Here is a 26,251-nt window from a genome sequence, read left to right as displayed (position 1 = left end):
GGGCGAAGATTTACAAAGTAAATCAGTCTTTCATTCAACAATTCATATACACTGTCACTGGTTGCAAATCTCACAATGTAACATCACTTATCCCACTTCCTGTTTTTCCCATTTCCAGCCTTAACTCTTACTGCCTTCTGAATTCGGTCGTGGTCAAATGCTGCCTTTTGATCTTGAATGGCTCATTGTTCTAAATCGCGGGCCCCCCTCCCTAGTGTTATTATTCACCAACAGACTTATCTGGTGCTTGGCTTTGATTCTGCAAACGTGTTCACCTGTGTGGATCTTAACTGTGGAGAACACTGAAAGAATGGGAATTCCAGAACACTCAATTGTACACTTAGTTGTAAAACCTTAGACAGACCAAGAGGCAGTCATTCACAAGGAACAAGGAAACAGTCCAGAGATTAAAACCAGGAAATGTGCATCGGACTTGACTGTACATGTTCAATCTCTATGCTGAGAAAATAATGTGAGAAGAAAGATTCGTTAAAACTCTGAAAGAGCAAATGTTGAAAGCAAGGAGAATTTGAAGCACTTACTGGTGAAGATCAAACACTAAAGTCTTCCATATGGATTATAACTCAGGGTAAAGAAATCAAAAATTCTCCCAACTGGACCAGCAGACAACGTCATGATGAACAGGGAAGAGAGTGGCTTTGTCAAGGGCCCTGACTCAGATTCCAATCAGTGCTCACGGAAGCCGCAAGCAAGAGATCGCATGACACATTGCACTGAGCACATCGGTTACACAAGGCTTCCCTACAAAGTTGTAAAGCACAGATGCTCTTGGAGGACTGGGTATGCTTCACCCTAGTCACGGTATTTTCAACCAGCTCCTATGCATGTGAACACTGGACAGTGAGATGAGGACAGAAGATCCAGAGAAGAATTGATACATAGGAGTTACAGTGTTGCCAAAGAATCTTGAACCTAACCGGGACTGCCAGAAAAACAAAGAAGTCTGTCTTAGAGAAAACACAACCAGAATACGCCTCAGAAACTAATATGGTGAGAGTCTGTCTCATGTACTTTGATCAAGTTGTGGAAGCAGTCCCTGGAAAAGGACATTACCTTTGGTAAGCAGAAGGTCTAACGGAAGAAGTCAAGTGGCATTGAAGGCATTAGCCAAAAACAAGGCTCCAGGAATTGTTGGAATACCAACTGAAACATTTCAACAAGCTGATCCCTGGAAGCACTCACTGTCTGTGCCAGGGAATTTGGAAGACAGCTATTTGGCCACCTGACTGGAAGAGATCCATATTTGTACTCATTCTAAACAACGGTGACCCAACAAAATGCCCATAATAAAACACAATCATTGTTATCGCATGCAAGTAAGTAAACTTCTGCTGAAGATCATCCCACAATGACAGGCCAGACTCAGAAGATGTGGAGCAGAGGATCTAATGACTGATGTCTGATGGAACACGGCTGAAAGTAGAGAATAGCAAAAGTAAACACCCTTTTGGTATTTGGTTCCATTAACTATGCAAAGGTATTTGACTGTGTGGACCATAACAAATCTGAAGAAGAATGGAAATTCCAGAACACTACATTATGCTCATGTGGAAGCGCTACACGGATCAAGACAGTCGTGGGAACAGAACAAGGGAATACTAGTGGTTTAAAATCAGGAAAAGTATGTGTCAGGGTTGTATCTTCTCAGCACACTTACTCAGTCTGAATGCTGAACAAATCACCAGAGAAGCTGAATTCAATTTAAAAGAATGTGGCATCAAGATTAGAGGAAGACTTCCTAAAAATCTGAAATATGCAGAAGATACCATCTTGCTTGCTGAAAGTGAGTAGGATTTGAAGTACTTTTGATGAAAAACAAGAATTGCAGCCTTCAGTACGCATTACGACGCATTACAGCTCCGTGTAAAGAACTGGACCAATAAGTAACATCATGATAAATGGAGAAGCGATTGAAGTTGTCAAGGACTTTAACTTGCTTGGATCCAAAATCAATGCTCATGGAAGTAGCAGTGAAGAGATCAAAAGAAGCGTGGCATTAGGTAAATTTGTTGCACAGATTTAAACTACTGAAAATCAAGGATGTTACTTTGACGACCAGGGTGCACCTGACCCAAACCATGGTATTTTCCATTGCCTCGTATGTATGTGAAAGTTATAGACACTGAATATAGAAGACCAAAGAAAATTAGATGCATTTGAATTGCAATGCTGGAGAAGAATATTGAAAGAATCATGAACTGCTAAAAGGACAAACAGATGTGTGTTGGAAGAAGTAAGGCTAGACTACAGGCAAGGATGGCAAGACTTCACCTTCGATAACACATTTTTGGACATGTTGTCAGGAGAGACCAGTCTTTGGAGAAGGACATCATGCTTGGGTAGAGCAGCAATGACAAAGAGGAAGGCCCTCCGTGAGACGGATTGACACCAGGCCTGCAACAATGGGCTCAGGCATGGAATAATTGTGGGGCTAGCACAGGGCCGGGCAGTGTTTCGTTGTGCTGCGCACAGATTCTATGGCTGGAACCGACTCAATGGCACCTAACACCAAAGCAGAGGGTTGAGAAAAGGGAAGACCCTCAATAGTGTTTGGCTGAAAACTGAGCCATGGGGATATTGTGGTTATTGTTCACCAAAATGGAAAAGTTTCCGTTTTATTCTGTTATCAATCCCTATTGTGTAAACAATTTTTGCATAAAAAATTTTATCAAACTATTTCTATGAATTTCCTATTAGAAGTCTTCATACGAAGTAACTGTCACCTATTCTTAAAGGTATAGTTTACTGCAGAACAAATCCACATTCGTGGTTTTATACATGTGTTACTTCAATGTAACTGCCCTTTCTCTATGCCTTCTACTCACCCCATGCAATCAGTAATTAGCTAGTACATTTATCAGAGAAAACTTTAAAAGAAGAAAAAAGCAGCAGCTAGTGTCATAGATAACAAGAGTTGAATCTTGACTAATGAGTCTGTACTTCAAATCCACTGCCATCATGTCCAAGTAAAAATCTTCTCTTCTATTCAGGGCCATAAAAGGAAGAAGCAGCTACATTTGACAAGAATCCAGGGATCGGGAAGAAAGGTTTCCAATCCTTTCCCTGGCCCCCTTCCAGCCACTCTCTTTCCCTCCCCCCCTTTCTCCTTCCTCCCTTCCTCTCCATATTGACTAACATGAGCATGATTATATAATTCCAAAGCTAGACTCTAACCCTGGATCTCTCCTACCTCTAAAGCCTGTGTTTTTTAAGAACTACAGTACTTCACACTATGTCAACAATCGTAAATTTACCAATAATAAAGAGTACCAATTATAATTATAAAATGTCCACTGTAAGATCGCCTCTGTTTTTGGAAACATTGAAATGGGGAGTTGATAAAATATAATCCAGGGAATTGATAAGATACAGTCAGCCATACACCATCCTTTTTCTGCTTGCCAGTTTCTCTAAGGCGCAGTTTTGGTTCAGACTTTCCCAGTGAGCAGTGCTGGTGATCTGCTTCCCCAAACCAGCCATTTCTGACACCTAAGGAGTCACGCCCAGGCCGAACCAACTTGACAGCGGCGGGAACTGGTGCTGCTACTGCTCTCCCAAGCCAACACAGAGGAGCGCCTCACACGACGAAGGAAGGCCGTCCACAGAGGAAGCTGGCTACTTGGTGCTGTGTGAGGGAGCAGCTTTATCAGTAGTCTGACTCGTTTAGTTCCACACAGTTCTCCACACGGGACCTTTCTGTTACAAAGGAACGCGTACTGTCCAAAATGCTTCACGCAGGGGTTTCCAAGCAGCTCAGTTCCAGGTCCACCACCTCGACTAAGAGAGCTAAGCATCCCTGAGCTAGGTTCTCAGCATCTACTGTAATAATTGAAGGCCACTATCTTAAGGAATAATAAAAAAGGCTTTTTGGAAAAAGTCAAATAAAGCATAAAACTTATAAGCAACTGACCATGCAATTGTGAATATACTCATTCTCATGCCTGTCTCAGTTACAGTGAAAAACAAACATTAACATGTTCTTTTAAACATCCCTAACACGCATTACAACCCAATGCTATCAACACAGGCTTCATTCTAACAGAGAAAGGCACTAAAATTAATACCATACAGAATTAAAGAGCTTACTTTTGTTGGCATCCATTCATCGAGTCTCTGATCCAAAACTACGTCATAGCAGAAGGCTCCAGCAATTACTGAAAATCCAACAATGAAGGATTAGTGATCTCTCCCAAATCAACAATTCTAAAACGGCTGCCACTGCCCGGCTCGCCAGAGCTCTGAATGTTTTTCCCTCCCCACCAGATTAACTCACCCTCTGGTGATACCCAATAGGCTGACATTTTGTAAAGCAGGCAAGAAAATATCACTGCAGAAATTTCAAATAGTCACTAGACATAACAATCCCAAAGGGACAAGAAGAGGAATGATAAGTAGTACCCCTTATCTTTATATTCCATTCCATGGTTTTAGTTACCCAGGGTCACCCATAATTGAAATTAAATGAAAACTTCCAAAAAAACAGTTCATAAGTTACCCACGACACATGGAAAGTTTACATGAGAATTTATATTAAATTAAAAAATCATCTCTGTGCTGCATCAAAATCTCACCGCGTTGTGAATCACCCTTTTGTCCAGCTATCCATGCGGTATGCACTCCCCACTCTGGTCACTGAGTAAGCTTAGCTAGGGAGCAGCGCTTGTTTCAAAGCTCAAAAGTGGTGAAGTTGGTGATATGAAAATGCCAGAGAAGCTGAGAGTCACACTTTCTTAAGAGAAAAGTGAAAGCTCCCGGCTGGGATCACATTCATGAAACTTTTACTACAGAATATTGTTACAATTGGTCTATTTCATTATCATTGCTATTGATCTCTTTTGGTGCTTATGAATTAGACGTTGTCACAGGTGTGTGTGTATGAGATAAAAAGCATAGTACATGTAGGGTTTAGTGCTAGGCATGGTCTCCAGCAGCCACTGAGTGTCGTGGAACGTATCTCCCAGTAGATAGGGGACGAAAACAGTCTATAATAAGTAGATAATAAATGGGCATGAAATGCTGAATAAGTTTCTTTTTAAAATCTTCTAAATGTCTTCAATATTTTTTCTTTTGATAAAAGTGTATGCTTAGGGGAGGGAGGGGATAAAGGGGAGCTATTATTAAGGAGATCAGGAAGAAAAGGTTTTGAAACTGAGGAAGCAACTGTGCAACACTGCTTGATGTGACTGACCTACACAATATTATATCTGTAAGAGCTCCCAATGATTAAAAAAAAGCAACCAGAAAAAATATATGCACATTCACATTAGCAAAAAGGATTCAAAGTTAGAGGTGAAAAATTAAGTTCCCTCTCCATCATTCCCATTCCTGAAAAATCAACACCTATGTATTATTTTTTGCCTTTCTTTCAAATATTTTTGTTGTATATACTTCCCCCTTAAAAAATGTGACCTGTTCTACATGCTGCTGTAAATCTTGATTTCAGGAGATCTTAAACAGAGATCACTATAGGGTTTGCTATGCATCAGAACCAATTCAGCATCACACAATAACTGTACCAGTAGTTTTATTTAATTTTTTTGGTAGTCAAACAGTATTCCACCGAAAATGATTTATCACGTTTTATTTATTCAAAACCCCATGTGTGCACATTTATATTATTTTGGGGTTTGGGTATTCAATATCTTAATTATTATCTTTATTCATATCACTTTACTTCTTATGTAACTATAAAACAAATAGGTACACTTTTAATGTAAAACAAAGAATAAGCCAAAAAGAATTAAGGCAATCCCTGGCTTACATGTTCCTGTGTCTTTAAGAATCTGTGGGTAAGTTGGAACAGGTGCACATGGTACATAGTGCAGAATAAGGAGCCCTGGTGGTGTGCGTGTGTTATATGCATTGGGCTCCTAGACACAAAGCCCGCACTTTTCTGAGGGAGGAAGATGAGGCGTGTTGCTCCCATAAACTCTACAACCTCGGAAACGCTAAACAGGGTCACGATGAGTTAGAATAGAATTGTTGCTCCCATAAACTCTACAGCCTCGGAAACGCTATACAGCGTCACGATGAGTTAGAATAGACTCAGTGGCAACAGGTTTTAGTGCAAGAAAAGGTTCAATGATTTAAACGGTGACTGTGGGGAAGAATTTGCTGAAGTAGGGCCAGTGCAGAGCCCTGAGCTGCTAATGGCAAGGGCTGGCGCCACTGTTTCAGAGAGCACAGATTTACAAAACAGAAAAGGGCAAGGTCAAACTGTCTGACAATTCTTCATTCAGGGACTTAATGCACACCGTTTTCAAATTCCACCCAATTGTGTATAGTAATATTCTTGTCACATCTTTGTCAGTAACAGCTGTCATCAAAGATAACTTTTATCAATCTGCTAAAGTTATCTTATTGGTGGTGACTATGTCATTTAAATGAAATTAAGTATTTCAATTTGGAAACTGCCATTCACATTGTTCGTTTTCTATTAAGTGTTTACCATATGCATGTACAAATGGTCTTTAACAAAAGCGTTGGCATCTGCATTAGCAAAGTTAATATGGATTACCAACCAGAACACGGAAAAGTCCACCTTTCCACCTTACAACCTTCCAGGGGAGCCCATTTCTAGCATCATGGGTGCTTCTTATAAAATAACACCAACAGCTCATGCCTGCAACCTGCTTAGACTCCTAGGCCCCCGGCTTCACACATTCAAAGACAATGCTCTTCACTGATGGCTGACCTGCAATGAGTCAGATTTGTCACACTGGCAGTGGGAACAATTTCTTCACCTCACATCAATATGGTGGATTCAGTTACCCACAAAAAATGCAAGCTGTGTGTGGGAATATTTTATTTAAAATTATATTCAAGGATTACAGAAGGTCTATATATATTTTCATACATACCAGGCACCTCTGGAGCTCTGACCAAATTGACCACATACTCCTCTTTAAATGCCCGCTCTATTACACAGCCCATCAGCATGGCACAAGAGCGCCAATAAGCCTAAGGGAAAGGAAGAGAACAGATTTAACGCGCACTAAGATTCACTATACTTTCTTTCATTTTAAAAATCTGGATCAACTTTGACTCAAGAAATATTTCTCAAACTGTATGAATAGTTAGCATCGGGCCCTGGCATTACTTCTACTTTTATTCATAAAAGCAAACTCCACAAAAGAAGTGCCAGGCTCGTGCTGTGGGCATGTTTCTGTAAAAGCTACCACACACAACAGTGGTTGTAAATCAACAGAAAGCGTTACTGTTCATGCACAACTTTATTTTGAGGCCCGTGTTTTTAATATGTTATTAAACTTCTTTGAAGCCTAACAAGTGAAACCCTGACTATCCAGTGTAAGACATTTGACCATTGGCTATGTTTTAACATTTCATATGTGTTAGTCTGGGGACTTTACAGAAACAAATCCACAGAAACTCATGTATAAGAGTTTTAAGTGCACATCAAGAAAACATCCCAACCCAATGCTGCCCAAATCCAGAAGTCCAACATTAATCCATTAGCCCATATGTCCGATACCAATCCACAAAGTCCTCCTCCATCTCACAAAACAGACACTATGATGCCGACTGCAGGAGGAAAGTAGAATCAGTGAATGTGTAAACATCTCAGCACTGGCAGAGGTCTCCACACGGCTGCTCCAGCACCCAGGGCTGCATCAGGGTACGTCCATGTGGCTTCTCCTCAGGGATGTCTTGCAGGAAGTGAACCTTGCCAGCTAAAGCAGAGAACTGGCTAAGGCAGCAACATCCTTGTCCAACCATCAGAAAGCAAGAGACCAAAGAACTCGAAAGGCAAGGCTCACTGAGCCATTTATCCCTTATGGTACCTTGGGAGTGGAGTACTGGAAAAACAAATCATAAGATGTTTGTTTGACCTCTCCCTTGTGGTAGTTTTTCTTGTCTAGCCAGAGGTCAGATAAAGCCACACTATTTACTCGGTTTTCTGGGGAAAATAAGGGAAGAAAGAAGAGTTTGTAGGCCCAGTTGCTCAGAGCCATTAAAATTTGGTCTTTAGATTGGTTTAGGCCATGCCTGTAAAGAAAGCTTTGAAAAGATATGCCCCACCCAGTCCTCTGGAGTACTCAGGAACCAGTAGTCTTTGTCAGAAGCTGGAAAAAATCTGGAACCACGAAGAAAACTCCTCTCTGGGACTGAATGTTAAAGGGAGTGGACATATGGGTTAATGTTGGACTTGTGGATTTGGGCAGCACCGTGTTGGTATGTTTTCTTGATGCACACTTAACCTGTATATAAAACTCTCTCTTATACATGGCTTGCTGTGAATTTGTTTCTCTGAAGTACCCAGACTAATACAATATGCCATAGAAAATGAGCTTTTACAAATGGAATAAAACGGGTGAGGGGTGGGAAGGAAGAGATGTACAGACAAAAATACCTTATTCACTTCTGTTGGATCCCGATCTTTGAAAGTTAGAAATTTAATTTCACAGGATTTGGTCAAAGGCTTATACAGGTCCCAAGGCTGTCCGTCAACAAGAGCCAGTATAGACTTAAGGGAGTGGACATATGGGTTAATGTTGGACTTGTGGATTTGGGCAGCACCGTGTTGGTATGTTTTCTTGATGCACACTTAACCTGTATATAAAACTCTCTCTTATACATGGCTTGCTGTGAATTTGTTTCTCTGAAGTACCCAGACTAATACAATATGCCATAGAAAATGAGCTTTTACAAATGGAATAAAACGGGTGAGGGGTGGGAAGGAAGAGATGTACAGACAAAAATACCTTATTCACTTCTGTTGGATCCCGATCTTTGAAAGTTAGAAATTTAATTTCACAGGATTTGGTCAAAGGCTTATACAGGTCCCAAGGCTGTCCGTCAACAAGAGCCAGTATAGACTTTTGGCAGTACCACTCACTTAAATCTAGAAGTTTAAAATGGATGGAGAAATTTATCAAAGCTCAAAGTGAAGTTTTACACTTTTAACTATTGTATTAATAAATAAACCAATGAAAAGGCAAGATTTTACAAGTTGTCTTTTGGAGAAATGTATTACGGGTTACATCATAATCAGTAATACCCAACATACCCAAAATGTGGAATATTAACAAAAGAAATCTAGCTGTATATAAATTCTGATGATTTTTTAAATGGGTTTTTGTTTGCTTGTGAAGAGCTTTTTCAATTTTTAATTTAACTTCATTTAATTTGAAGTAAATATATATATATATATCATTCCATAGTTCAATGACATCAGACAATTATGTAAAATTGCATATTTAAATATTACTAGAACAGTACTCAGATATACATGGAGAGATATATCCACAGACACAAAGATATATACAGAAAATTCAAGGCATATCAGAAATAAAAGATAATGGAATATTTCCACAAATTTTTTGAACTCCCCTCATATTTGGATATTTGCATACACAATTTGGGAAAGAATACCACATATATTTGAGTATAAGCTGACCCAAATATCAACCAAGGCACCTAATTTTACCACAAAATTGGCATTCAAAATGTGCTAAGACACAGGAACAAATGAAGGGGAAGGAAGAGATAGTGGAGCACATTCTGGCCCACCAAGCCTTGACAATGAGATTCCCGCTCAGAGCAGCCAATCCACAAAGAAGACCACATGGCCGGCCCCCACTACAAGACACAAAATCTATGAATGACTCATAGCCCTACAGGGGACAACATTGGAGACACAGTGTGGGAATTCTGTCTGATCTGATCCCACCACACCGAGGCAAAACACTAAGGGTGTGCAACATAACAGCAAGGGGAAACACAGCAACGAAGTCTCCAGGGAATACCAAAAATAGACTTTGGGGCCAGGGCATGGTGCCCCAACACATTTGAGTGGAAAGCACTCCTAAAGGTCAACAAACAATCCTTGAAATAACTACAAGTTTTTCTTTCTTGTTGTGTTTTGTTTTTTGTCATTGGTTTGTTGGGTATTGTTGCTGTGGTTTTATTTTGTTGCTTGGTTTTGCTGTCTTGTTTTTGTGCATGTTATTATCTCCACAGGTCTGTCTAAATAAGATAGGCTGGATGAACATTCTTGGAGGAGAAAACCACGGGACCACCGAAGGTTCCGGGGGGACATGGGAGTGGGGGAGGTTGGGGAAAGTAGTGGTGTTAACAAACCCAGGGACAAGGGAATAACAAGTGATCCAAATCGGTGGTGAGGAGGGTGTAGGAGATCTGGTAGGGTCTGATCGAGGGTAAAGTTACCAAAAAGAATTACTAAAACCCAAATGAAGACTGAGCATGATAGTGAGACAAGAGGAAAGTCAAAGGAAACAAAAGAAAGAGGTAGGAGACAAAGGGCATTTACAGAGGTCTAAATAAAGGCACGTACATATGTAAATATATTTATATATGCGGATGGGGAAATAGATCTATGTGCATATATTTGTAGATTTAGTACTAAGGTAGCAGATGGACATTGGGCCTCCACTCAAGTATTCCATCAATGCAAGAATACTTCCCGACACAATCACTAAAGAAAAAGTAGGTGTATAAGCAAATGTGGTGAAGAAAGCTGATGGTGCCCAGAGATCAAAAGATATAGCGTCTGGGGTCTTAAAGGTGTGAAGGTAAACAAGCGGCCATCTAGCTCAGAAGCAACGAAGCCCACATGGAAGAAGCACACCAGCCTGTGTGATCACGAGGTATCAAAGGGATCATGTATCAGGCATCAAAGAACCAAAAAATCTTATCGTGTGCTCACCTCCCTGATATGATGGCTGAAGACAAATGGGTGCATAAGCAAATGTGGCGAAGAAAGCTGATGGTGCCCGACTATCAAAAGATATAGCTTCTGGGGTCTTAAAGGCTTGAAGGCAAACAAGTGGCCATCTAGCTCGGAAGCAACAAAGTCTACATGGAAAAAACACACCAGACTGTATGATCACGAGGTGTAGAGGGGATCAGGCATCAAAGAACAAAAAATCACATCATTGTGAATGAGGGGGAGTGCGGAGTGGAGATCCAAAGCCTATCTGTAGGAAACTGGACATCCCCTTACTGAAGGGTTACAGGGAGGAGATGAGCCAGTCAGGTTGCAATGTAGCAACAATGAAATATACAACTTTCCTCTAGTTCCTAAATGCTTCCTCCCTGCCAACTATCATGATCCGAATTCTACCTTACAAATCTGGCTAGACCAGAGGATGTACACTGGTACACATAGAAACTGGAAATACAGGGAATCCAGGACAGATGATCCCTTCTGGACCAATGGTGAGAGTGGCAATACCAGCAGGATGGAGGGAGGGTGGGTTGGAAAGGGGGAACCAATTACAAGGATCTACATATAACCTCCTCCCTGGGGGACAGACAACAAAAAAAGTGGGTGAAGGGAGACGTCGGACAGTGCAAGATATGGCAAAATAATAATTTATAAATTATCAAGGGTTCATGAGGGAGGGGAGTGCAGGGAGGGAGGGCAAAAAAATGAGGAGCTGATGCCAGGGGCTTAAGTGGAGAGCAAAAGTTTTGAGAACGATGAGGGCAATGAATGTACAAATGTGCTTGACACAATGGATGTACCTATAGATTGTGATCAGAGTTGTACAAGCCTCCAATGATTTAAAATAAAAAATTTGCTGAAAAACTCGGCTTATACATGAGTATATCTGGTATATACTCATATAGACCCACAGTAAGTCTATATGGGCTTTAGGCTTTGTTCCCAAACCATCTTGTTTTCTTTATGCTCACGTTCATAGTTACCAGTGTTAGTTATTAATGTGAATCCAAATATAGGCAGCCAGCTCTGGTCTGTTCCAGAAACCAAGAATGGCATCAGTCCTGGTGAGATGTTCTGTGTATACATGAAACCAAAGTCCAAACTCACTGCCATTACGTTGACACCAACTTACAGCTAATTACAGAGGCAGTCAAACTATACAGTCTACATTATCAGTCACTCTGTAAGTTCTATGGAGTCCTGGTGACCTACTGGGTAATGTGTTGACCTCCTAACTGCAAGACCAAGAGTTCAAATCCACTAGCCACTCTGCAGGAGAAAGATGACGTTTTCTACTATGAAACTTTACAGCCTCTGACACCCTATAGATGGTGGCATGAGTTGGAATTGACACAATGGCAGCTGCTCAGCTGGTTGTTCGTTTTCTAGCATCAGTTCCATTTAGGCAAAAGCCAGGTCTAATCAGTGTACTCTGAGTTCAGTGATGAGCACAAATACATAGGTGCTCAATAAACAGAATGGTTAAAAGCACGAATGACAAATCTCAAGGTGCAGGACACACTGAGAATGGTTCAAATGCTTCCTCTCTACATGTAATGTGTACACAGCTCTGTAAGGGCCTAAGCTTCGTGTTAGCTTCCTTTGTTACACTAACACCTGTCGCATAACTTAGGCTCAATAAATACTCAAAACCAATAAAGAAACAATTACCACGAGAACTAATTGAAGAGCTGGAAATAAAAGGAAACAGAGGAAAGGAAGGCAGCTGGTAACCAAAGCTGTTACATAAATGGAATCATTACTGTTTTCCAAGTTAAAACGATACAGTGCGCATGCGTGTGTACCTATTCATGCATCTATGCCAAGCTCTATTTGGGGGACGTTTCAAACTACGTACTGCCAGTTTTATCAAAGCTATAATACAAGCAATCTGAATGTAAGTAATATATAATGCACATTCATTGGAATACTATACACAATAAGCAAACAAATGCCCTGCCACTGAGTCAGTTCAAACTCCTAGCAACCCTACAGAACAGGGTGAAACTGCCCTTGTGGGTGTTTGACCCTGTAACTCTTTACAGGAGTAGAAAGCCTCATCTTTCTCCCAAAGAGCAGCTGGTGGTTTCAAAATCCTGACCTTGCAGTTAGCAGCCCAATGCCTAACCAATATGATGACATCAGGGCTCCTTGGAATACTATGCGATGATAAAAACTAGCAGAGCCTTCATGGCTTAGTGGGTTAGGTGTTCAGATGCTAACCACAAAAATCAGTAGTTTGAACCCACCAGCCTCTCCATGGGGAAAAGATGAGGCTGTCTCCTCCCATGAAGATTTACAGTCTCAGAAACCCTAGGCAGCAGTCTTGCATGATTCCGCAGGGTGGCTGTCAGTTAGAAGCAACTCAATGGCAGTAGGTTTTTTATAAAGAGGAATGAAGAGGCCATGAATCTGTTAGAAGATGTATGAATCTGGAGGACATTACTGTAAGTAAAACAGGTTACTAACCACAAAAGGATAAATAGTGTATGGCCCCACTTTTATGAAAAGCCAAGAATAGAGAAATACACAGAAAGCAACATTCTGTTATGGGTTCCAAGGATGGGAGGGGGAAAGAGAGAACCACACTCTAGCTTTAGGCAGTGGTTATTTTTGCAGACGGGAAAGGCAACACCCAATCCACAAAATCAGCACAGTTGGACCAAAGTACATGAGTACAATGAGAAATGAATGAGAAGAAAACACCATCTCAGTAAATGCCGTAACATGCAACTGTGCAACAATAGTAGTAACAACCAAAAATTAAGCATGTGACATACAGGTAGATATGTCTTTGTGTGCAGAAGGCCGCCGTGAGTACATGCACACAAATGTATAACTATTGTTCCTAGGCACATGTATAAACATATGTGTGTGTGATACAAAGGAAGGAGCTCCAAAAGGCTCCTGGGCATTTGAATCAAAAGAGACTGGAATTGTTTCCTAAGTTTTTTGGAGTCCCTTCATTTACAATCATATCCACAAAATTAAGAACATAGGGGCCTAGTTAGAGACTTCAAGATAGAGTCAAGCACTTTGTGGGGGGGTGTTACTGGGTCAGTACAATTCAATCAACCATCAAAACATAGCTCAGAAAGATAATATACTACATTCTAGTTTAGTGAGTGGAGTCTGGGGTCTTAATAACTTGTGCGCAGTAACCTGAGGTACAACGAACTATTGGTCCCTACACATCTGGAAAAAGAGAGGATGAAGAAAATCAACAACTCAAAAGAAGATGCAAGAAGATACCAGTCTACACGAATGCACTTATCTCGCAACCTGACATTTCTCTTGGGCAGCAGTGAGAAACTGCTATCCGTGTTTTCTCACCACCAACATCCATCTGGCAATAGCGAACGTTAGGGTGTGAGGCTAAAGTAATGCTGCCTGTGGTGGTTAAAGTTATGTATCAACTTGGCTGGGCCATGTTTCTCAGTGGTTTGACAGTTATGCAATATTGTAACTTGACAATTAACTACTGACACAGTCATCTTCTATTTTCCGACAATGCCCATTTCCACAAAAGAACTTGGTCTTTTGAAACCAACTATATCAATAGAAACACCCCCACACAAACCACAACCTTTCTAGACCGAGATCAGAAGAACTAGATGGTGCCCAGCTATCACTACCAACTATACTGATCAGGGACACAATAAAGGCCCTGGACAGAACTGGAGGAAAATGTAGAACTAAACTCAAATTTGTAACAAAGACCAGACTTACTGGACTGATCAGAAACTAGAGGAATCCCTGAGATTATCAACCCAAAATACCTTTTAGCTTGGAATAAACCACTTGAAAAAGTTACCTTTTAACCAAACAATAGACTTATAAAATAAATATCACCTGCAAAGAACGTGCTCCCTGAAACAATCAACCACATGAGACCAAATGATGAACAAGCAAAGATGAGAAAGCAAGGAAAGGCAGGGAGGAAGCTGGAGGCGTGAAAAAAGAACTAGAATAGGAACAATAAGAATGCTGACACGCTGCAACCAATGTCACAGAACAGCCTGTGTAAAGGCTAAAAATGAGAACTGAACGTCACCTAAAACAAAATTAAATATTCACACACACACACAATACACAGTGACCTTGCTTCCTTCATCTCTACACTAAATACACACAGGACAGTGACCCCTTCCGATATAAACAAAATATTTTCACCCCAATCAAAATCACTCCATTTCCACTCACACATTTGCCACATAAGCACATATAAAGGTAAAGACATGCTTAGAATAAACACAAAGAAGCGCAGGGCAAGCAAGTAAGCAATATAAATTGGCACATAAAAGCAAGAAAAGAAAAGAACAACAAACTATGAAGCCGGGTCTCAAAACCTTTAACCAAAATCTTTTACAGACCAACTACAGGATCACAGCTCCCAGCAGATCAGAAAGCGAAAGCACATGAGTAGCGATGCATTTAGGCCCACCCTTCTAGCAACACTTCAACTGCAAGGTCAACAGTTCAAACCCACTCTTCACTCAGAGGGAGAGAATTGAGGCTATCTGTCCTATAAAGATTTACCCTCTGAAAGCCTGCTAGACAACAATTCTACTCTGTCCTGTAACGGGTCGCTATGAGTCAGAATGGACTTTTAACAGGTTTGGTTTGGGTAATTTTAGGCAAATTCAAACAAGTCACAAGACAACCCTTTCCAACAATACCCACAAGGTTCCGGGCTGCAGAGGGGCTCATTGTGCTGCTAATTGCAAGGTCAGCAGTTCAAATCCACCAACTGCAGCTGGAGATAATGATAAGGCAGCCTACTTCTGTAAAGCTTTGGAAATCCTTCGGGGCACTTTACCCTGTCCTACAAGGTCACTACCAATTGAAATCAATTTGAGGGCAGTGTGTTTGGTTTTTTGAGGTAGGAATCGAACCCCTAGAGCTTAAAAAAAAAATGTGAACAAGTACTTTTGAGAAGTTCAGGAAGCAATTAAACATGCCGTTTCTATACACGCTCTTAGACGTAAGTCATAAAATGGTCAAAAACTGGTATCCTGATTCTATTACTTACGCATAGCACAACTATAAGGGGTTGAAAGGTTCTTATTCATCACGAAGACAGTGCCAGGGTCAGTTTTCCCAACATGCTTAACTTCAATCTTCTCAATTCGAGGAGTTAGTGATAATTGCCTGCTTTTCTCTTTGTTGAAGAGTTCATTTCGCATTTCTGTCAATTTAGTTGGTGACAGCTGAGAAGCTGGTGATGTTGCTATACATCCTGGGGGACAATTACAAGAAATATAAAAATTGGGGGAAATGAATGATATAGAATATGAATGGCCCCCTCCACCCTATTCCCAATTCCTTGGGTGGTTCAATCAGTGGATCTGTTGGACTGATAGTAGAAAACTTAGAGCTTGCAACCGGAAAGATGAAAAAACTTAGTTCAGTCTCCAGCTCGGCTAGTATTTCCTGTAGGAGAGCCAGTGGTGGGTTTGTTAAAAGATCGAGAATTCAAGTGTTTAGAAAATGATGATGGCAACATATGTATAAATGTGCTTACTACAATTGATGCATGGATTGCTATAAGAGCCCCCAATAAAATGATTTAAAAGGGGGGTGCAGGGGGCCCACCGTTTGCAAAAAAAACAAAAGCACTGGGGGGGGAGGGTAAACTTAATCACTTTCAAACACTACTAATTAAACAAAATGCCAGATGAAAATAGCAGTTGGCCAAGACCCATGCCTTTATAAATTATATCACATCCCGAAGTTCAAAAATTCCTTCCGTGAAGTCTGCGCTTCAGTGAGGGGCAACAAGTAACCCGGAACCACTGTTGTGTTAAAGGGAGTCCGGGGGCACAGCCGGGCGCCGGGGGTTCCCGCATCGACACAGTCCGCCTCCACCGAGGGTGAGGAGGGTGGAGCTAGTCTCCGACCCCGCATCCGCGGGCGGCACGGCGTGCTCCCAGGGGAACGGAGGGTGGGCGCTGGAAGAGCGCGCCCCTGCGCCCCCGGCCGCCCTTCCCGGCCCGCGACGCGGGAGACGCTCCAACCTCCGCGCTGCGGGCTGCCGGACGCCCAGGCCTGCCTCGGGCCCGACCCCCAGCGACACCACCCTCTGGTCCTCGCTACCCGTCCCTGCGACCCCTGGGACTCACTCCACCCGGCCGCGCCGCCACGGGCGGCCCGCCAAAGGTGCAGACCCCGGGGGCCCAGAGCGAGTGCCTCCATCGCCGCCGGAGACCTGCCGCGCTCACGTGCCCTTTCGGCCTTCCTCCCCCGGAACCCCGAGCACGCTCCGCAGGTTCCGCGCGGCACTTCCGGTCCTGTCGGTGCGCGGCCTCAGAGCGACCAGCAGGGGGCGACATGACGCTGTGCGAGCGATGATCGCGAGCGCGTCCAGCTCCAAGAAGTGATCTTGCTGGTGGCATCTCCCAACCCCGGTTGACCCTCTCAGGGTGCATGGTTGGGATCTTAGGTTGCTAGGCTGGTGCTGCACCCGATTCTCCATTTAAATCGCCATGTTAATGTGGACCTTGAAACTCATCGTGTCGACATTGTGGGGAACTTTATAATACATAGAGCTCTTCACAAAGTAATTAATTTATATAGTATTGAGAGATCATATTTAAAAGGTACAATTGTTTCTTGTTCACTGGTGTGGTACCTCTAACAGTTCTTGACACATTGTAGGCACTTAATAGATAAGTGTTGGAAGAATGACTGTGGATATCTGTTGGATGAATGAATGAATGAATGAGTGAGTGAATGAATGAATGGATGGATCAACAATTTTAATATTTTGCCTCATTCATTTGTATCAAGATAGTATTGCTAGGGTAAACAAGGCCATAGACAGGAGAACAACTGAGAAATTAAGATCAACAAGGAGGAGGAAGAGATCCTGGGGAGGTTGGAGCAGTACCAATCTTGCTGACCGTAAGTACTAAGTAAGTAGGATGAGTGTGGTGGTGGGGCAGGAAGAAGGTAAAAGGAAACAGAGGGAAGGTCTAGGAAACAGCTATGGGTAGAGGTATAAGCATAAGTGTGTACATATGTCAAAACATTAGTTCATAAAAATAGAGGTATTGGCCTATGTACCTTTATTTATAAGGCAATACACCGAGGTGTTGGACAGACTTTGGGCCACTGCTCATGCCCTCCCTCAATGTAAGAACACTTTGTTCTAACAATCCGGCATTCTGTGATGCTCACCCTCCTGGCACAATCGCTGAAAGCAAAAAGGGTGCACAAGCAAATGTGGTAAAGAAAGTAGATGGTACCCGGCTATCAAAGATTTAGCATCTGTGGTCTTAAAGGGTTGAAATTAAGTAAGTACCCATCTAGCAGAGAAGCAACAAAGCCCACATGGAAGAAGCACACTAGCCTGTGTAATCCTAAAGTGTCCCTAGGACTGGTAATATGCATCAAAAGACCAAAAACAAATAAGCAAAAAAGCATCGTTGAGAAAGAGGGGGATCAGGAAAGAGACCCAAAGTCCATCTGTAGACAATGGGACATCCCCTCACAGAGGGGTAACGGAAGGGATGAGTCAATCAAGGTGCAATAAAGCACCAATGAAACACACAATATTCCTCTGGTTCCTTGAGGCTGCCTCACCCCTCACTGTCATGACCCCGGTACTGCCTTTCACTGCAGGCTAGACCGGAGCATGTGCACAGGTACAGCTAAGAGATAAGAGCCCACAACACACAGAATCCAGGAACAGAAATGGGAGTATCAATGCCAGATGTATAGGAGGAAGGTGGGGAGAAGAATGGGGGCAAGGGGGAACCAATTGCGATGATGGACACATAACCACATAGACATACACCCCAGAGGGATAAACAACATTTATCAAGGGGTTATGGGGAAGCAGGGGGAGCAGATACCTAGGGCTGAAGATAAAGCAAATGTCTAGAAACTAATGATGGCAACATATGTACAAATATGCTTGATACAATTGATGTATGTTATATTATAAGCGCTATAAAAGCCCACAATGAAATGATCTTTAAATTTTTTTAAAAGAAGTATTGCTATTTGAAATAAGTATCCCATTCCAAACCCATTGCCATAGAGCTTATTCATGACAACTTTACATAGTTTCTGACACTGTAACTTTTATGGATCCAGAGAGCCTCATCTTTTAACTATGGAATATCTGATGGATTTGAACAGCCAACCTTGTAGTTATACAATACAATGAAATCCTTCCCATGGAATGGATTCTGACTCATAGCTACCCTGTAAGACAGAGTAGACATGCCCCCAAAAGGTTTCCAAGGCTTTAATCTATGTTCATATATATCTATACTGATTATCATTAACATCACATCTAAGTAAAATTCAACATTATCTCAAAGATAATCCAAAAACAATTGCATCAGTACATCATTAAAGAACTGCCAGAAAATCAAACCAGATTTAGATGATTATGTCAAAGAAGGGCTATCATGGCTGACATCTGATAGATTTTTTAATTAGTGACCTGTGATATCCAGGTGACACAACTTTGCTTACTGAAATTGAAGAAGACTTGAAGCACTTACTGATGACGACCAAAACCTTCCACATGGATTACACCTTCATATAAAGAAAACAAAACCCTTCAAAACTGGGCCCATAAGTCATATCATGATAGAGAAAAGATTGAAGGTGTCCAGGTGTGGTAGTTACATAACCTGCTGTCAATTTGAGACTTAAGAGTGAAAGGGTGGAGTTTAACCTGTCAATCAGGTCACAACTTGATCTCATCTGGAGGTGCTAAGGAGATAAATAGCTCGTTGGTGGCATGACACCCGCACACTCCCTGTGAGACATTACAGCTGACAAGATACATGGATCTACACTAGAACCCTGGAGCAGAAGGAGCCACGTGGTGACCCCCACCAGCGCCAAGATACTTCCACCGCCACTGGGTCCACAAGACTTCCCACCCACTGACCCGTGCTCTTCCTGTATTCAGCATCATTGCATGTGTTGGGTAATTCTGAAGAGGAATTTATAGGTCGGTTTTGGACATATGGGACAATATCGGACTGATGGACTTGATCTTGGCTGGGCTGGGGTGTTTTCTCAATATTCAATAGCTCTTGTATATAAAGCTCTTTTCTTAGACACATACGCGTGTTTATGAATTTGTTTCTCTGGTCCACCTGGACTGACACACAGGGATTTCATCTTCCTTGGACCGACAGTAAACACCCACAGTAGCCGCAGTCACGCAGTAAAACAAGTCTTGCGTGGGAGAAACCGGCTGCAAAGGGCCTCTTGAAGGTGTTAAAAAGCAAAGATGTCATTTTCAGAAATAAACTTTCACTGCCATGGAGCCAATGCTGACTCAATGCGGCCCCCTGTGGGTTTCTGAGACTCTGTGTATGGAAATAGAAAGCCCTTTCTCCCAGAAAAGGAGAGTTTTTCTCCCGAGGAGCTGCTGGTGGTTTCAAACTGCCGATCATGAGGATCGCAGCCCAATACATAACCAATACGACACCAGGGCTCAAAATAAAATCATTCTGACCCAATTCATAGTACTCAATTGCCTCAAAGGAATGGCAAAGCTGGCGACACACAGGGACCCTGAGCAAGTATGGACCCATTGGAATGATGGTGCAGTGAAGAAGACTGTGCGGCCCGCCAGAAGAGTGAGCAGTCTGTCCTGGAGGAAGTACAGCCAGAAGTGAGGATCCCAGACTTCACCTCACGCATGTGGGGCTTGTCATCGAGAGCGACCTGACCCTAGAGGAGGACATCATGCTTGGTAGCGCGTCAGTGAAAAAGCAAGACCTTCCACAAGACGGGCTGTCCACGTGGCTGCAGCAGCGGCTCGAACGCAGTAATAATTTTGAGGGTGGCATCCGTCTGTTGTGTGGGGGCGCCTATGGCTTGACAGGACTTGAGGGCCCCAAAGAACAACGACATCTATGTGGAAGCAGGTCACCTTCTCTCTCTCCTCAAGGAGGGGTGGGTCCTACCTGCCGATCTTTCAGCAGTGCTTAGCCCTGGTGCCGCTGTCTCCTAGTTCATGGGTAAAGTCTGCACATATCTTAATCCAGCCGCCTGTGTCACTCATTCGGCCCTCAGCCTTTTCCCTTCCATCCCTTTGACCTGCAATGCAAGCATACCACCACCAGGTGGAGGTGCCAGCTGTAACCTAAAGTCTATGACAGGCCACCCACCCAAACTCCAAGCTCACTGCCCTTGCGTGGAGGCAGACCCAGAGTACCCCTACAGGACAGGGTAGAACCTGCCCCAGTGCGTTTCCCAGTGGGTAACTAACCTTCTCAAGGAGTAGGAAATCTCATCTTTCTCCCGCGGAGAGGCTGGCCGGGCAGTTAGCAGTCCATTGTGTAACCCTGACATCACAGCGCCACCCTACTGCTCTCCGACCTCAAGCAATTGGCTCAGTGGCAGTGAGTTTGCCTTTTGGTTTGGTCTCCAGGGTCAAGATTTTACCTGCACCACAACTCCCTGGAGTGAGGTTAAATAGCTCAGTTTTAAGATAAACTGTACAATGAAGTGGCAGGCTTGCCTTTAAGTCCACTCTTCATTTTACTCCACCACCTCTCACTGAAGAGTCTAATTGCGGCCACACAATGTCCATATGCCCATTCCCCTCTAGCAACTTAAGGCTCCCTTGGACGCCTGCCTTCTGGCAGAGGTGTCCTCTGCTCTCCCAGACCTGTCAAGCTCCTTCTCATGCTTCCGGGCCCTGTCCGCAGAGTCAGGCAGCTTCTCTGGCACCTTCCATACTCCGGCACTGAGGCACTGCTTATTCTCTCGGTAGTGTTGCTTTCAGGACCTAGCCCTTCCTCCTGCACCATGGCCCTGGGACACTTCCACCCCAGCGGCAGGGTGTCTTATAGTGGACAGGTTTCAGAGTCGTTTCCAGACTAAGGCGGACTGCAGGAAACTGCAGGTGATTTACTTGCCGAAACTCCACAATGAAAATCCTATTTCTGTTTGGTCCTCCGTTTATGAAGCACAGAAGGAGTGCATGCCAAGAGGTAACTGATGCGCGGGTTTAAAGGGGAGGGGGGTGGGGCACGGAAGGGGAAACAACAAAATATGCAGGAGGGCGAGGGGGCTCTAGAACTTATGGTGATTACACAACTCATTTTAGAAGTGATTTAACCATGAAAAAGGGGTTCAAAAAATGATTGGAGCAATGATTGCACAGTTCTTCTTGATACAATTGAACCATTGAGCTGCATGGTATGTGGATTATGTGGCAATGCAACTGTGGAAAATAAACACGCCGTGCACTCGTCCTGATAGCAAAACACTTGTTAGTGATGGAACTATCAAAATGTGGGATGTGTGAATTGTATTCCAAGGAAACTTTAAAAGCAAGAAAAAATCTTATGCATCACAACAGAATATTGTCTACTGCAGACTCGGAAGATGGGCTCCTCGGGTGGAGTTTACTCAAAACGCACAATGAACGCAGCGCCGGCGGGAGCACATATAGAGCGCTGAGAAGATGCTGGAGGACCGGGCGGCGCCTGTTCTGAGGCTCACGGGGCTACCACGAGAGCAGGCTCACCGGCAGCCAAGAGCGACAAGAAACCAGGTGGTTGCCTTCAGAACATTTTGGAGCAAGATTTAAACAGAGCCTCTGATCGTAAATTTAAGCAAGTTTAATCATAAATCGCGTGGGGAAGCAAGTAATTGGAGCTACAGGTATCACAGACATGAACTTGATTAAAGTATTTTAGTGATGATAATGGAAATATTGAACATGTGCCAACCAAAGGGCTAGGTTTATTAATACTCACAAGCTACCTACGCACTCAGCATAATAATCATTTTTCCCCAAAAAAGAAAATTCAGGTTCAGATTGCTTACAAGGCCTACCCTGGAGAGGTCTTTAGGCAAGACTAAAATATCTATATATTCTTAACAGGTCATTAAGTGTAGAACTATTCCAGTGAGCAGGGCAGGATGGGAAAGAGATCGTGGACACCAATTATTTTCATAGTTTGAATTCTCGAGAGAAGCAAAACCAGTGAAGCGTGTATATGCAAGGGGGCTTCAAAACATTTGTGGAAAAATTCTATTGTCCCTTATGTTCCTTTTCCACCAACTTTTGAAGCCCCCGGGTACATAGACTTATCTCAAGAAACTGGAGCATGCTGTTGCAGAGGGTGTCAAGTCCTTGGTCTGTGGAGTGAGTATCAGGCTCTCACGACACTGCAGATGGACCGTCCCAAGATCTGCAGGGCAGAAGGTAGGCTGCTGATTCGCATGCTGAGGAGACCAATGAATTCCAAAATCAAGAAGCTAGGTGATCCTGAGCTAGATGCAGGATACGGGATCCAGAGCAAGACCTCGAGCTGTGCCAAAATGTCTGTGTGTGTGTATGTATTATACATTGTATATAGTATATATTGTCCATTGTATGTGATATGCATATACAATGCATATTCTATAGCACACATTATATAAAATACACATTTTATAATTCAGATTATATAATACAGATTATTGTATATAATTCTGATTATACATTATATATAATTCAGATGATATTATATAGAGAATGTATTATATAGCAGGTCACATTCCCTTATAACTGAATGACTTGTCATCACATGAGCTCAAAGAGGATTTATTTACATAATTACACAATTGCCAAATTACATCATCACATAACAGTCAAACGCCTGAGAATCACAGCCCAGCCAAGCTGTCATACAACCTTAACCATCACTGTCCACCCCTTTCCAACCTGACATCTGTACACATCTCTTTAAACCATACACGATGTCACAGAAAGGCACTTCCAAAGTTCTACTTGCGCTAAGATGGTACAACTAACTAACATGTGTACAGCCAAAAAGTGCACTAGCCCAGTTCACACTTTCTATGTCCTGTAAGGGAGGTGAAGAAAGCAAAAACGATGTACACACACAAATACACATCTGTTCAATGAAGTAAAGACCAGGTGCTCCTGCGTGGCCGGGAAGACCGTGGCTGGCCTTCCTCCACATGCAATCGTTGAGGAAGCCCCGGAACCTACTAGGGCGATATGGATGGTGATTTTAAAAAGCGAGCCTAGACTATTCTGTGAGACATGCTGGAAAATGGTGTGGGGCATGGTAGTTCGGTGGGAGGACTCTGCAAATGGGCAACATGAATAGTGCTCTTTTGGTGTAAGGCAAGCTGTACAGTGGTTCAGGTGTGCATTTCTCGTTTTGATGTGTCATGTATGTTAATATGTGAAATGAAATTACAACTGGTACCTGGTTATACATAAAAAATTAAAAATAAATTTAAAAGGGAAAATGCTTATAAAATTTACTGTCTTCATTTCTGCAATGGTCACAAAGTCATAGTTGGTATTTAAAACTCCCCCCTTTCACCACCCAGTCCTTGTTTCCTTTGTCTTCAGCAAGCGCCTCAGATGGTCATGACCCTTGCCAGATGGGGTGGCCCAACCCTGCATTCCTGAAGAGCTGGGGCCATGAGTGTAGTTGGGTTGCGATAGTGTTCCACTGGCTTGAATTACAGTACTATAAGGTCAGTCAATATGAGTGGTGAATTTCGAGTAAGGGATTACCTGTATTGAAAGTATGCTCTTCTTTACCTCCATTATGCAACTTCAATCCGATTGCCTCTTGGTAGTCAGATTCAATCGCACCAACCAATGAGGTTGGCCTTGTTTGTTTGTTTCTTGATCCAAACGCATGAGGAGCCCTCCGTATTCTTAACATCCAGTTCAATAGCATCAGTGTTGTGTCTCCTGTGTCTCCAGGTGAGAGCATTCCTCCCTCTGGAGCGAACACTTCGAGACCTACAGAGGGTATTGTGACAAGAAGGCGAATGTTTAAGAGTAGGAGTGATAGTAAGTGAGGCCACTCCCATCTATCCTGGATTCCTGGAACCGTGGCTCCCTGTTTGGAGTGTGTATAGCCACCAGGAAGCACAACTCGGAAAAATAGGAAGGAGAAGGGTTGCCCAACTCACAGACTGTAACCCGTCACTCCTTCTTGATGGAAACTGCCAAGTCTGTGCGTGTTGTACTGGCTTGACGCTGTCTTAACCCTTCTCTCTAAAAGGTGCTTTGGAGCTATCTAAAGGTAATGAGCTTGCAAAGGCAACAGCAGGAAGGATTAACAGCCAGCTTTCATTTAGTATTTATTAGATGCCAAGCAAAGCAGTTACAAATGGCGGGCTTTAAAACACAGAGATCAATTTCCTCACAGCTTTAGGAAGCTACAAGTCAGAACTTAGAGTACTGGTGCCCAGGGAGAGCATTTCCCCTGTGTCCCCTCTGAGGAAAGGTCATCTTCATTTCCAGTTTTCTGCTCCTTGGCTCCTTGGTGATATTCATGAGGCATTTATCTTCCTGCATCTCTTCTCCCCAAACTAAACTCACCACCATCAAGTCAATGCTGATGGGAGTAGAAAGCCCAGTCTTTCTTCCACAGAGCTGCTGCTGGTTTTGAACTGCTCACCATGAGGATTGCAGACTTTTATATCTCAGAAGAGATTGATTTTAAGACACAACCTACATTAATACTATTTATTAATATCATTAAGAAAAAACATTCCCAAATGGGATTATAATCACAAATTTAGGGGTTAGTTGTTCGCTTTTTTAAATTTTATTAATAGATGGCTTCACCTTTCTTAGAGAAACCGCTTTAATTTTCCTGGACTCCAGATTTCTAATCCATGGAATTGGGATGACTCACGCATTTCATTTGCCTTTATGTAACTAGCTGTCCAAGAGTTCAGCAAAAACCTACAATCACTTTCCATTGCTCTCAGCTTATTCCTACTGTGGCCACACCACTTCTATCAGAGTAGAATGGCGCTCCATGGAGTTTTCTTTCTTCTTTTTTTTTTTTAAATACTGATAGTTTTAATTTTACATAAAATTTCCCAAACAACTGTTACACAGTATAATAGGTATCTGCAATGCATAGGTTATTGATGGAAATATTATTTTAAATTAAAATCAGGGTCTAATTTTAAACTAGTCATCTCTGGCTAATGAAGAGCAAAAAAGAAGTTGCCCGTGCTGGGACTCAGGCAGCGGAGCATCTAGCTTCCCACATGCACGCGTGCAACTCCGTTGTCTGTTTCGGGCGGGCGTGGGGGCGAGAGACCCTTCACTCTGCAGTCTCAGCCTGTGTCGCCACTCGGCAGGAATGGCGGACTTGGTGAACGTGGTATTAAGACCACAGCTTAGCTGGATGTACTTTCGCGGCATTCTTTTGGAATTTACAGATCACCATTCCACTTCCTTCACCATCGGAACCCCACTGCTCCCCAGTGGCAGCAGCGTGGCTGTCCGGCAGGAGCCGCCCTGCTGCACTGATGAGTATTTTACAAGCAGTGGCACAGAATCCACGAGCAACCTTTCTGTGGGTCCCATCTTCTTTCACAGAATGAAACAAAGGGGCTGAGCAAGGCTGAGAGGCTGGCTGCCATTCAGTGCCTTCCATGCACTGTGGTGGGGGATGGGGATGGGCGCACTGGGGGCGCGGTCGGCGTGCCCTGATGCTGGGGTTCAGGTTGAGGGGCTCGGCTCCAGGTCCGGCCGGC

At 43.0% G+C, this 26,251-nt stretch overlaps 1 protein-coding gene across 1 annotated transcript in view; it reads right to left on the bottom strand.

The window, feature by feature from the left end:
• The window catches only part of MRPL39 (mitochondrial ribosomal protein L39), a 29,476-nt gene extending 12,496 nt beyond the window's left edge, over nucleotides 1-16,980 (bottom strand). The window contains exons 1-5 of the mRNA XM_075542415.1: nucleotides 16,852-16,980; nucleotides 15,762-15,968; nucleotides 8,745-8,884; nucleotides 6,882-6,981; nucleotides 4,108-4,175 (exon numbers count right to left, since the gene is read on the bottom strand). Of these exons, the coding sequence (XP_075398530.1) occupies nucleotides 4,108-4,175; nucleotides 6,882-6,981; nucleotides 8,745-8,884; nucleotides 15,762-15,968; nucleotides 16,852-16,924 (588 nt within the window). The 5' untranslated portion in view covers nucleotides 16,925-16,980. The remainder of the gene's footprint in view (nucleotides 1-4,107; nucleotides 4,176-6,881; nucleotides 6,982-8,744; nucleotides 8,885-15,761; nucleotides 15,969-16,851) is intronic.
• Nucleotides 16,981-26,251: the final 9,271 nt, after the last annotated feature.

Source organism: Tenrec ecaudatus, chromosome 2 (genome assembly GCF_050624435.1).
Source record: "Tenrec ecaudatus isolate mTenEca1 chromosome 2, mTenEca1.hap1, whole genome shotgun sequence".
NCBI classification, from domain to species: Eukaryota; Metazoa; Chordata; class Mammalia; order Afrosoricida; family Tenrecidae; genus Tenrec; species Tenrec ecaudatus.
The sequence above is the reverse complement of the archived record's forward strand: the minus strand, read 5'-3'. Positions and strand labels throughout refer to the sequence as shown.